The sequence below is a fragment of the Bufo bufo genome, chromosome 9 (assembly GCF_905171765.1).
Source record: "Bufo bufo chromosome 9, aBufBuf1.1, whole genome shotgun sequence".
NCBI lineage: Eukaryota > Metazoa > Chordata > Amphibia > Anura > Bufonidae > Bufo > Bufo bufo.
The window spans coordinates 74,323,128-74,334,905 of NC_053397.1; the positions used below are offsets into that span (position 1 = coordinate 74,323,128).

At 43.3% G+C, this 11,778-nt stretch overlaps 1 protein-coding gene across 3 annotated transcripts in view; it reads left to right on the forward strand.

Moving 5' to 3' along the window:
- The window catches only part of LOC120979470 (9,11-endoperoxide prostaglandin H2 reductase-like), a 225,033-nt gene extending 213,550 nt beyond the window's left edge, over positions 1 to 11,483 (forward strand). For 2 of the 3 annotated variants that reach the window (XM_040408253.1, XM_040408252.1), the window contains exon 8: positions 10,629 to 11,483. In XM_040408253.1, the coding sequence (XP_040264187.1) occupies positions 10,629 to 10,730 (102 nt within the window). In that variant the 3' untranslated portion in view covers positions 10,731 to 11,483. The remainder of the gene's footprint in view (positions 1 to 10,628) is intronic. The other variant, XM_040408254.1, reaches the window with a different exon arrangement.
- Positions 11,484 to 11,778: the final 295 nt, after the last annotated feature.

Sequence of the window (11,778 nt, forward strand, 5' to 3'; positions counted from 1 at the left end):
TAGAGATGCTGTTTTGATGTGGACTGCCTCCCACCCTCATCGATCTTTTGCTTGGGGATACTCCAAAGGTTCTCAAGGTTCTAGGGTTGAGGTCAGGGAAGGATGGTGCCACACCATGAGTTTCTCTCCTTTTATGCCCATAGCAGCCAATGACTCAGAGGTATTCTTTGCAGCTGGTGCATTGTCATACATGAAGATGAATTAGCTATGGAAGGCACTGTTCTTCTTTTTGTACCATGGAAGAAAGTGGGCAGTCAGAAACGCTATACACTTTGCCAAGGTCATTTTCACACCTAGCAGCTCTCTGCATGATTCCAGCCTAAAACACTACTCCCAATAAGGCTGACATCACAGCCTTGTTGGACATGGTGGTGTCATGCCCTGCTCAGGTTATGTGCGGAGGTCTGCCAGGTTAGCAGCACATGTGTAGTTTTTTGTTTTTGTTTTGTTGAGTTGAGCTGTATCCGCCTCCCTTCAGGTGCTCTGGGTGGGGTCGTTTGTATGAGTTTAAATCACGCCTCTTCCCAGTGTCCTGTGTGGGTTATAGCTTCTATCTTGCTCTGTGGAAGGAAGGAAGGAAGGAAGGAAGATTTGCCATTTCTGCTATGTGACAAGATATGTTGGTTTTGGTTTTCTTTTGTGTGTTCTGTCTAGGCTGTTAGGGAGACGCCTGCCTCCTCCAGGTCCTGAGGAAGCAGGCTGTCTCTTTTCCCCTGTCACCATCTTAGGGATTTTAGGGTATCTTCAGCCTTAGGCACGGGGGCACGTTTATTCCCACTTTCAGGGTCTGAACGTGGGCACAGTAGTCTAGGGAGAGCTGGTAGGGATTTGTAAGGAGGTGACCTTTATCCCCAGCTTCTGGCCTAGACACCTGTTTGTGGTTTTCTGTGGTATCTTGTATCCTGTCCAGCGTGACAGGTGGCCATCCACCAACCATCCACTACTCCATCCATCTGGACCATCCAGGGTTGCACAGCACTCATCAGTAAACAAGACTGTGTGAAAATCAGTCTTTATGTTTATCTAGGCCCACTGCAACAGTTTCTGCTTGTGAGCACTGGTTAGGGGGGCCGAATGGTAAGTTTATGCACAACTGCAAGCCTATGGAGCATCCTACACCTTGACATTCATGGGACTCCAGCAGCTTCAAAGACCTGTTTGCTGCTTTGTAATGGCATTTTAGGAGCTGCTCTCTTAATCCGAGGAAGTTGTCTGTCAGAAACCTTCCTCATTATGCCTGTATCTGCACGAACCCGTCTGTGCTCTGAATCAGCCACAAAACTCTTCACAGTGCGATGATCACGATTATGTTTTTGTGAAATATCTAATGTTTTCATACCTTGTCCAAGGCATGGCAGAGAGAGATCCTTTTTCTTTCCCATATTGCTTGAAACCTGTGGCATGCTTAATAATGTAGAATATCCTTCTTAAGTAATTTTCCAATTCATTTCCTGCCTTTAGCCAAGTGTTTTGTTATCATGGACAAACCCTTTAAAGTTGTACTGAGGACACAGTTCAAACTAATTTTGGTGTTGGAGATTGCTTCAAAGAGCCCTGAGATGCAATATCATCCGGGAGTTTAATTGAAAAACCAAAAATTACATCTTTATGACACTTAAATCCAATTAGGAAAATAATTAGGAATGCGGTGTAGTGGATAGGGAATAAGTTATTATCATGGGACAGCCCTTCTAATGGGATTTGCCCTTTTATCTGCCTTCTTCGATTATCTCCTGTACAGATGTGTATCATTTTGCGCTAGAAGTGTTAATGTAGACCCTTTTTTATGGTGTGCCAACACTTTCTTCTTTACTTAAACAAGAAGGGTAGAAGTGAAAGCTAACTAACCACCAGAAAAATGAATCACAGCCAGAAGGTTTATTCTTCAATGTACGTGAGGCATCAGTATCAACATATTGTAGTATGTATATCATATGTATGTATAATTACGGTATATTTGTCTGCAGTTATCATTTCTGGCTGGTTGAGCTGATAATTTGTATGGGTGCTGGTAGTCCCCAATGGGCACCTAAGAGGATTAGTTATTTAGAATGTTTTGACCTACTGTATCTCCCCTGGGATGAGCAGCACTGGTCTAGGACCAGTTTATGACTATGAAGGGTAGGGGCACCGTTAACCAACCATGTGACAGCATTTTACTAACATGCTGTAATCTATATCCTTTACACAGGCAGATCAGGAAGATTTCTGTGTAATCCTAGAACTATGGTTATGATGGAAAAAATTAGAAATGTTATCTCAACAAACTCATCGCTAGAAACAATGTTTCAGGAAAGCTGGGAAAATAAACAAAGAGTGGAAGGGAGGGGACACGGAGAGTGACGAGAGCGCGGCTTCCTGTCTGCTGGCCATACAATACTCTGATTAATCTCCATGCCCCTGGAAAGCGGCCAGCTGGAGAAAATACTCCATGATCCTGGCTTCCCTAGTCAAATTCAGAGAAGGCTAGAACTTGGTCTACCACAGCTACTAGTCATGTTAAAATACCGGGTTTGCTATATACTGATATATTAGATATTTCCTTATTATTTCACTGCATTTAGATAGATTTTTCTAAAGGTATAAAAGGTATATACATATTTTTGGTCAGTGTGCAGTTGCAGTCATGTCTTCTCCGTCCTGTTTTCGTGGCAGAGGCGTGCAGTTATTGGCCACAATTCACTCTGTTGAGTACAGCTGTCTTGTACATGGCTAATGAGCTAGTAAGCTTTCGCCTCAAGTTCATACGTGAAGGTGCTGACACACGGTCAGATTTTGTATGCAGTTTTTTAAGCCAAAACCAAGAATAGGTTAAAAAGTGGAGAAGTAGTATTTGCCCTAATATTTTCTCTCACCTAATTGTGGCTTCAAAAACTGTATCAAAAAGTCTGAACGTGGATTTTACTGTGGCAAATGGCAAAACATATTAGGATGCTGCCACACATTCGGCCTTTTTGATGCAGTATCTGATGCCAAAATCAGGTGTGGATCTTAACCGAAGATAAAATATTGAAGGGGTTATCCTGACAGGAATTGATAATGATGACCTAACCTCAGAACCTTTGTCTTCATTATCACATAGGCGGGGGTCCCCACTGATCAGTTTCAGGGAGACACCAGCTCTGGTGAGTGCAGCCGGCCCCTGGCAGCTTTCTAAGCACCATACTTTGTATAGCGGATGTGCTTGGTATTGCAGCTAAACCCAATGAACTTGAATGGGTCTTAGCTGCATCTAGTCCATGTCACTAATCTACAGTGATGTCACATGGCCTATGAAGAGCCTGCAGCACTCACGGAGCGCCGACCTCTTTGAATAGTTGATTGGCGATCGTGCGTCAGTGTGATAATGGTGACCTATCCAGAGGATAGCTCATCAATATAAACTCCCCGATAACCCCTTTAAGGGCAGATACAACTTCTCCACTTTTTTCAATCCACTCTTGGTTTTGGCTTCATAATCTGCATGAAAAAAAACTGAACTTGTGGCAGCACCTGTTTAACATAGGTGTTCCTACTATAGTCCATGGGTACGTTGATGTATATCTTGGTTGTGTTACTGCACATGAAGCAAGTGACTTGCTTTATGATCACACGGTAAGGTTTCTTGGTGCAGCTTTGGAAGCCAAAATCAGAAGTGTATTCAACAAAGAGAAGTTGTATATGTCCTTTATACTTTTTATCCTTTTATGATCCACTCCTGATTTTGTCTCCTAAAACTGTATCAGGAAACCAGAACGTGTGATCTTATTCTTGCACCATATTAGCAAAATTTTTCACCCTTTGCCCCCGTTTCATTCTCATGAAGCGTGCCCATATATCCCTTGCAAGTGCTGCAGCCATTCACCATATATACCACAGAGGCCATTGAGTGGCTGCAGCGGTAATGTGGGCATGTCATTGCTGTAGCCATGTAAGCAAAGCCAGGAGGGGAGGATTAGAGAAGCAGTGTAGGAGTGGAGGGAGATTAATCTAGTGAGTATAGGATATTATTACAATTCATTTCCTGCCTTTAGCCAAGTGTTTTGTTATCATGGACAAACCCTTTAAAGTTGTACTGAGTACACAGGGAACAAATGTAAATTGACAGATTTTTTTTAAATTTTGGTATGGACTTTAATTACGGCTGGTAGAAGCCAGGCCTCAATATTTTGTGGGGGGTGAAGACCCAGTAGAAAAGCTTGAGACTAAGGGGCACATTTATTAAAAACCAATGTTTTAGATGCAGGTCTTAATGAGCCCTATACGAGGCGGTTATGAAGAGGCGCCGGCCTCCCCATAACTTTGGCGTATCCAGCGCCACTTCTAAATGTAAGTCAGCTTCCTAGCTGTTTTACATTTAGACCATTTTCTACGCCTAAAACAGGAGTATAATATGGTGAATGAGACGAGCCTGCCAGCCCATTCCCTTCCCCGAACACGCCACGCCCACAATTTTAGAACTGGCGTGAGTGGGGCACCTAATTTAGGTGTATTTCAGCTTAGTAAATTACCTCCTTAGGCTACTTTCACACTAGCGTTCGGGGTTCCGCTTGTGAGCTCCGTTTGAAGGCTCTCACAAGCGGCCCCGAACGTAGAGCCCCAATGCATTCTGAGTGGATGCGGATCCGCTCAGAATGCATCAGGATGGCTCCGCTTGGCCTCCGTTCCGCTCAGCAGGCGGACATCCGAACGCAGCTTGCAGCGTTCGGGTGTCCGCCTGGCCGTGCGGAGCCAAACGGATCCGTCCAGACTTACAATGTAAGTCAATGGGGACGGATCCATTTGAAGTTGACACAATATGGTGCAATTTCAAACTCCGTCCCCCTTTGACTTTCAATGTAAAGTCTGGACGGATCCGTCTGACTAACATTCACACTTAGAATTTTTTCTGAACTATAATGCAGACGGATCCGTTCTGAACGGATCCCAACGTTTGCATTATAGGAGCGGATCCGTCTGTGCAGACACCAGACGGATCCGCTCTGAACGCAAGTGTGAAAGTAGCCTAAATCTGCATTTACAGTGCCCAATTGTCGGGCCGATTATCAACAATAAATTTCCCTACAAGCGTTCGTGCTCAATAATCTGTCCGTGTAAAGATGCTGCAGATCACCTGATCAGCGAGCAAAACACTCGTTAATTATGTGAAGTTATCTTTCATATGGACACCTCACTCTGCTGCCCAGAGACAATGAATTTGTATGCGGATGAGCCATCGCTTGTCCTCATACAGTGGAGGTGATTGCTACATTTAAATGCAGCTCTTCACCCCCACTAATGAGCAGGCAATTGTCAGGAGGGAACACTTCTTTCCTCACAATCATATGCTCATCGGTGCTGTGTATTATTATTATTAATTATTATTAAAGCGCCATTCATTCCATAGCGCTGTACATATGAGAAGAGGTATACATACATAATGCAGACAATTACACTAATCATGAACAAGACGAGTTACAAACTGGTACAGAAGGAGAGAGGGCCCTGCCTGTGAGGGCTTACAATCTACATGGTATGGGAGAAGGACACAGTAGGTGCGGGTGAAGTTGGTGATGGCGGTATAGAGGCAGCAGGGTCACTGGTTGTAGGCTTGTCTGAAAGAGGTGGGTTTTCAGGTTTCTTTTGAAGGATTCCACTGTAGGAGAGAGTCTGATATGTTGGGGTAGCGAGTTCCAGAGTGTGGGGGATGTACAGGAGAAATCCTGGAGTCGATTGTGGGAAGAGATGATAAGAGGAGAGGAGAGAAGGAGGTCTTGTAAGGATCGGAGAGTGCGTGTGGGAATGTATCGAGAAAGTAGCTCAGAGATGTATGGATGGGACAGGTTGTGGACAGCCTTGTATGTATTTGTTAGTATTTTGAACTGAATTCGCTGGGCAATGAGGAGCCAGTGAAGGGATTTACAGAGGGGAGAGGCAGAGGAGTAACAGGGTGGGAGGTGGATTAGTCGAGCATCAGAGTTGAGGATAGATTGGAGGGGTGCGAGAGTGCTAGATGGAAGGCCACAGAGGAGGATGTTGCAGGGGGGAGATGATGAGGGCATGTACAAGCATTTTCGCGGATGCGTGAGATGTTTTTGAGTTGGAGGCGGCAGGTGGTAGAAATGGCTTGGATGTTCGGTCGGAAGGAGAGGGCAGAATCCAAGGTCGCTCCAAGGCAGCAGACTTGGGTGACCGGGGAGAGTGTGCAGCCATTGATCGTGATAGATAGGTCTGTTGGGGGGGTTAAGCAAAATGGGGGAAAGATGACGAATTCTATTTTATCCATGTTAAGTTTTAGAAAGCGAGAGGAGAAGAAGGATGCACCTTATCCCACATCCTTTTTAACTATGTGAGATGGCTACCTGTAATATAATTATGGTCATTCCATTTCCATCTTGTTAAATGATCCCCCTCCTCATTCAGTGTCTGTCACGGTTATAAGCCACCCGTGAACATCTGTCTAATCAAGCACCTTAATGCCTCATTAGGATATGGATTAAAGTGGCTTTTATGAAGACATAATGCAAGTTCCAAAAAAAAGAAAAACACATGAAAAGAAGGTATGAAGTGCTGTAAGGACATACTTTTCTTTAATATTGATTCTCTAGGTGACACATTCCCTTTAAAGGGGTTGTCTCACTTCTTCAAGTGGCATTTATCATGTAGAGAAAGTTACTAATGTATTGTGATTGTCCATATTGCTTCCTTTGCTGCTTGATTCATTTTTCCATCACATTATACACTGCTCGTTTCCATGGTAACAGACCACCCTGCAATCCACCAGTGGTGGTCGTGCCTGCACACTATAGGGAAAAGCACTAGCCTATGTGCGCTCGCATGGTCCAGGCCACCAGAGTGTCATGCTCTAATGTGGGAGGGAAACCCCACACCGAACATAGGAGGGAAAGGGGAAAGGAAATAAGGCCTGAAAACTAGGGAAGGAAGATGGACACCTCCTAGTGGAAAACCCTAACCAAAGCCCTGACTGGCTACCAGTATGAACAAACCCCAAAGGTAGGTGAGTTCATACACAGGAATACCTGAAGTCCTATCTAACCCTAAAGGACCCTGGTACTAATGACAGGAATGAGACAACCTGTTCCTCCAAAAAGAAGGATGAACGGGAGTCTCCCTGATGCCCAATACAAAACAACAAGGAAATGCAACACACAGAAAAGTAAAAATAAAATACAAAAGGGAAAGGTAACACTTAACTTCCAAGAAGCTATGGCAGCGCCAGGAACTCAGCCGAGATCCAAACACCAGCTATCCACAGGTCCAACTGAAGCTATAAACCACACAGCATTGTAGGAGAAACAACTATAAATAGGGAAAGTTAAATGACCACAATAGCAACACCTGGAAGTTAATGGTGTGGCCAGTACCAGAAACAACACAGACGTCTATTGATCCACAAGGTAAACGTGTCAAATCAAACCACGTGTTGCCAGTCTCAAAAATATCCTGCCACTCACTGTTGCGGGGACGTCCATATGTCTCAGTACATCCGTGACACAGAGAGGCTGACGCTTTTCCTATAACATGCAAGCATGACCACCACTGATGGATTGCATGGTGGTCTGTAACCATGAAAACGAGCAGTGCATATTGTGATGGAAAAAATAAATCCAGCCAGCAAAGGAGGCAATATGGATAATAACAATATATTAGTAAGTGGCTTGTATTAACTTTCTCTACATGATAAATGCCACTTGCTGAAGTGAGACGACCCCTTTAAATAAGAGACAGCTGCGGCCTAATTGTCTGCGCGGCACTCGACTGCAGCATGGCTGTGCCCTACACAGATAACGACCGCGCCATGTGGTCGTACCCGAATGAACCAAATGTTCCCAAAAACTGCCTGATCATGAGTGCATGACCTGCATTTAGAGAAGTGATGATTTTGGGGGGAACAAGAGTTCATATGAATGTTCATTCCCGATAATCAGCCCAGTAATCTGTCTGTGTGAAAGGGCCGTAATATGGAAAAGGGAGATGAATCACTACATCATATAGCAGATATGAGAAAGACGTATTGGGACTGTATTGGGTGTTACCCAGGTTTACTAGGGTACGGCCACACATTCAGGTTTCTTGATGCGGTTTTGGAAGCCAAAATCATGTTTGAATCATGAAAGCAGAGAAATTATAAAGGACAGATACAACTTTTTCCTCTTTTTTGAATTCACTCCTGGTTTTGGCTTCAAAAACTGCATAGAAAAAACCTGACCATGTGGCTATAACTCTAGAAACATGCATATCTAAGAAATGACATAACAAGATTCTGGATTGAAGCCAGATTATTGTTCCCTCAGTTGAAGACTAGCCGTGAGTAAGTAACCTTGTAGTAGAACATGACATTTCTGTGAGGCCTTGTTCTCCCTCCACCGTTCTCGCAGCCTCTCTGCAGTTTCTTTGTAGCTGTTCTGGAAAATACATAGATTTGTGCTCCCAAGTATCTGGTGCAATGATATACTGTGGCGAACACTACAGGGTCATCAGTGGAAATCACAGCCCTACAAGAACATTCCTGAATTATCTTATAGTACAAGTATATATCACATCATGTGAACGAGCCTTCTTAGATTAAAAATGATTCATCATGCAGTTGTGCAGACGTACACCACGGGCTTATCAATTCATTTTCCCAAAAATTTTGGAGTAGAAAAGTTGTAAGTTACAACGCAAGCCATATTTCTCTCCTCTCACTATTTGTGAAAAAAGGCCAAAAAAAAAAAACGGATACTTGGGTGATGGCCAGAGGCGTTTCGACAGATTTATGATTTGTAAAGATAAACAGAGCAAATCTATATCTGCTCATTGCAGGCGTAAAGTTAATTTTCTGTCTTTAGCACTTGAAGCAATCAGTTTACTCAATCGTACTTTGGTTTACTACATTTGGGTGGTTTTTACTAAGATCTTTCCTCAATATAAAATTAGCGTTCATGGTGAGGGTACAGCCACACGGTTAGGTTTCCTGATGCAGTTTTGGAAGCCAAAATCAGAAGTGGATCATGAAAAGAGACAAAGTATAAAGGACAGATACAACTCCTCTGTTTTGGATTCATTTCTGATTTTGGCTACATGCAGAAACCGGACTGTGTCGCCGTACCCCAGGAAGTCTGTCGAGACTTCTTTCTGTTACCTAAAAATTCTTAGGGCTGTATTGTCCATCTGTTCTAATGTATTCCTCCCATAACCTATCCAGCTAGCGGCACGGTTCTCAGAAATGAGTGGCATTAGAATTTGGATATGTTTTTGTCACTTATCTAAGATGTTGTGAGTAATCAGCCTTCCTCCACTCTAAAAGTTTCACTTTGATTTGTGTCATGTCAGTAAAATACACATTAAAGACCATTTATGGAATAGAAGATAACAAATAGAACAGACAGCGACACTGATAGTAATCAGCAAGTGTTCTTTGTAAATAGCACCTTCCTCTCTACTAAAAGGGGTCATCCTAGTTAACCTAACTTAAGTCAGTTAAGCTATTGGAATATAAAGAAATTGTTATAATTATCATTCCAAATTCCTTCCGTTCTCGCACCACTGCTTTGTCGTCTCCACTGGGCAGTTTCTGTGACTGCAGTGGGGAGGTGCCTGTATACCGCAGATGACCACTGCAACCAGTCGCTGGCCTTAAAGGGGTTATTATTTGGTTAGAATCATGTGCCCAATGATTTATCAACTGCAAAAATTCTCACAATCTTTCATCAGTAAAGGTACAGTATAGAAAGTGTTACTCCATCTTGCTACTGAAGTTTTAGAATTAAACGCATGTTCAATCAGTTTTTTCTGCGATTGAGTTCCGTGTGTGCGTCTTTTCCGTCCGGATTGTATCCGGATTGCATGCGTATTTCATGCGCGTGAAGAAAAACTGAAGAATAGCAATCTACATCTCATAGAAACCGTCAGTGAAAAACTGATGCATTGCATCCGAATGCCTTCCGCTTTTCACACAAGCCCCATTCACTTCTTTGAAGCCAGGGCTGCGTTAAAAACACACTTAGCGATTTTTCCTGAACGCAAAGATGATGCGTGAAAAACGTGCACGGACCCATTAAAATGAATGGGCCAGGATTCAGCATGATATTCGGATGGAAAACTCACTCGTGTGAAAGAGCCTTAAAGATTTACCAAATCTATCAAACTTCGTGTGACATTTGATCAATTTGGAGCAAATTACGGCAGCACAGAAGGCATCTGCCTTTAAAAGTTCTCATGCTAATGCTCCCTCGATGTAGGTGTGTTATAGACAGTATTTATGAGAGAGTACAGGAAGGAGGGATGAGCAAACTTGTGTTTTCAAGTTTGGCGTACAAGGTTCGGGTTATAACTTATGGTCCTTGGTAGCGGAATTCCTAGATAACCCGAACCTTGTACGCCAAACTTAAACACAAGTTGGCTCATCCCTAACAGGAAGTAGAGGGGGCCCATACTGAAATACTAACGACCCCTTCCTTCTGCAGTTAAGTTGATTTTGTGTTTAGTGGCAATCCCCCCCCCCCCCCCCCCGTAGCCCCCTCTGGATACAGAAGCAGGCTAAGGTTCTTGGACTTCGTGTCTAGATTATTCTGTGCTCCAGAGGCGTCTAACAGCAACACCGTATGTCATTTTATGTACTGTACAAACTTGGGATATTTCTAATGTCTGGTACCTTGTGTCCACAGGTGTTTAACTTCCATCTGCAAGAGGCTGACATGACACGGATCACGTCACTACATAGTAACAAGAAGCTAATCCATCTGACATACCCATTGTGGAAAGGGTGAATCGAGGATCCACATGACGTCCGGTGCACAGATCCAGAATAACCACTATTACATCAGCCATTTCATCTCTCACCTGTGCTACTTCCCGAACAGTGTTAATCTTTATTATCTTTATCATGTAATAAAATAATAAGTTGATGGTTTTTACCAGTTGGTGGGGGGGGGGTGTCCCTGTAGAGTCTGTCATTATCCAATCAATGCTGCCTGTGGCCGACTGTGCAGGGACACCCCCCAAACTGGTACCGCTCATCTGTATCTTTATCCATAAACTTCTAGCAGGAATAAGAGAAGAACAGCACAATATAGATTCATAAAGTTACCTGCACATGGTGCTGATTTGTGTGAAGAAAATCTGCATGAAATCAGCACCAAAACCACACATAAATTCGCATTATTTATTGCAGATTTGGTGCATTTTTATGCCGATTTTAGTTTAGAAATTACGCGTTTTTTGGTGCGAATTTTCTGTTTATGTTAACCACTCTATTGAAGTCTATGGGGAAACCACTCTAAAGAAGGTGCGGAATCTCACAAACAATTGACAATGCTGTACATTTTAAAAAGTCAATTTCCGATCATACGCAATGAACACATGAATGGCACTTTAATAATAATTAAAAAAAATAAAAATAATAATAATATGTAGGGAGAAAATGTGTTATGGAGCAATAAGCTGCTACAATGTAGAAACCATACTGTAACACTGGAGCAGCACAAAGCTTTGACACAGCCACAGATCCCATTCAGACATGTAAGGGCTCTATCACACCTGCGTTATTGTCTTCCGGCATAGAGTTCCGTCGTCGGGACTCTATGCCGGAAGAATACTGATCAGGATTATCCTAATGCATTCTGAATGGAGTGAAATCCGTTCAGGATGCATCAGGATGTCTTCAGTTCCGGTACGGAACGTTTTTTGGCCGGAGAAAATACCGCAGCATGCTGCGCTTTTTGCTCCGGCCAAAAATCCTGAAGACTTGCCGCAAGGCCGGATCCGGGATCAATGCCCATTGAAAGGCATTGATCCGGATCCGGCTTTAAGCTAAAC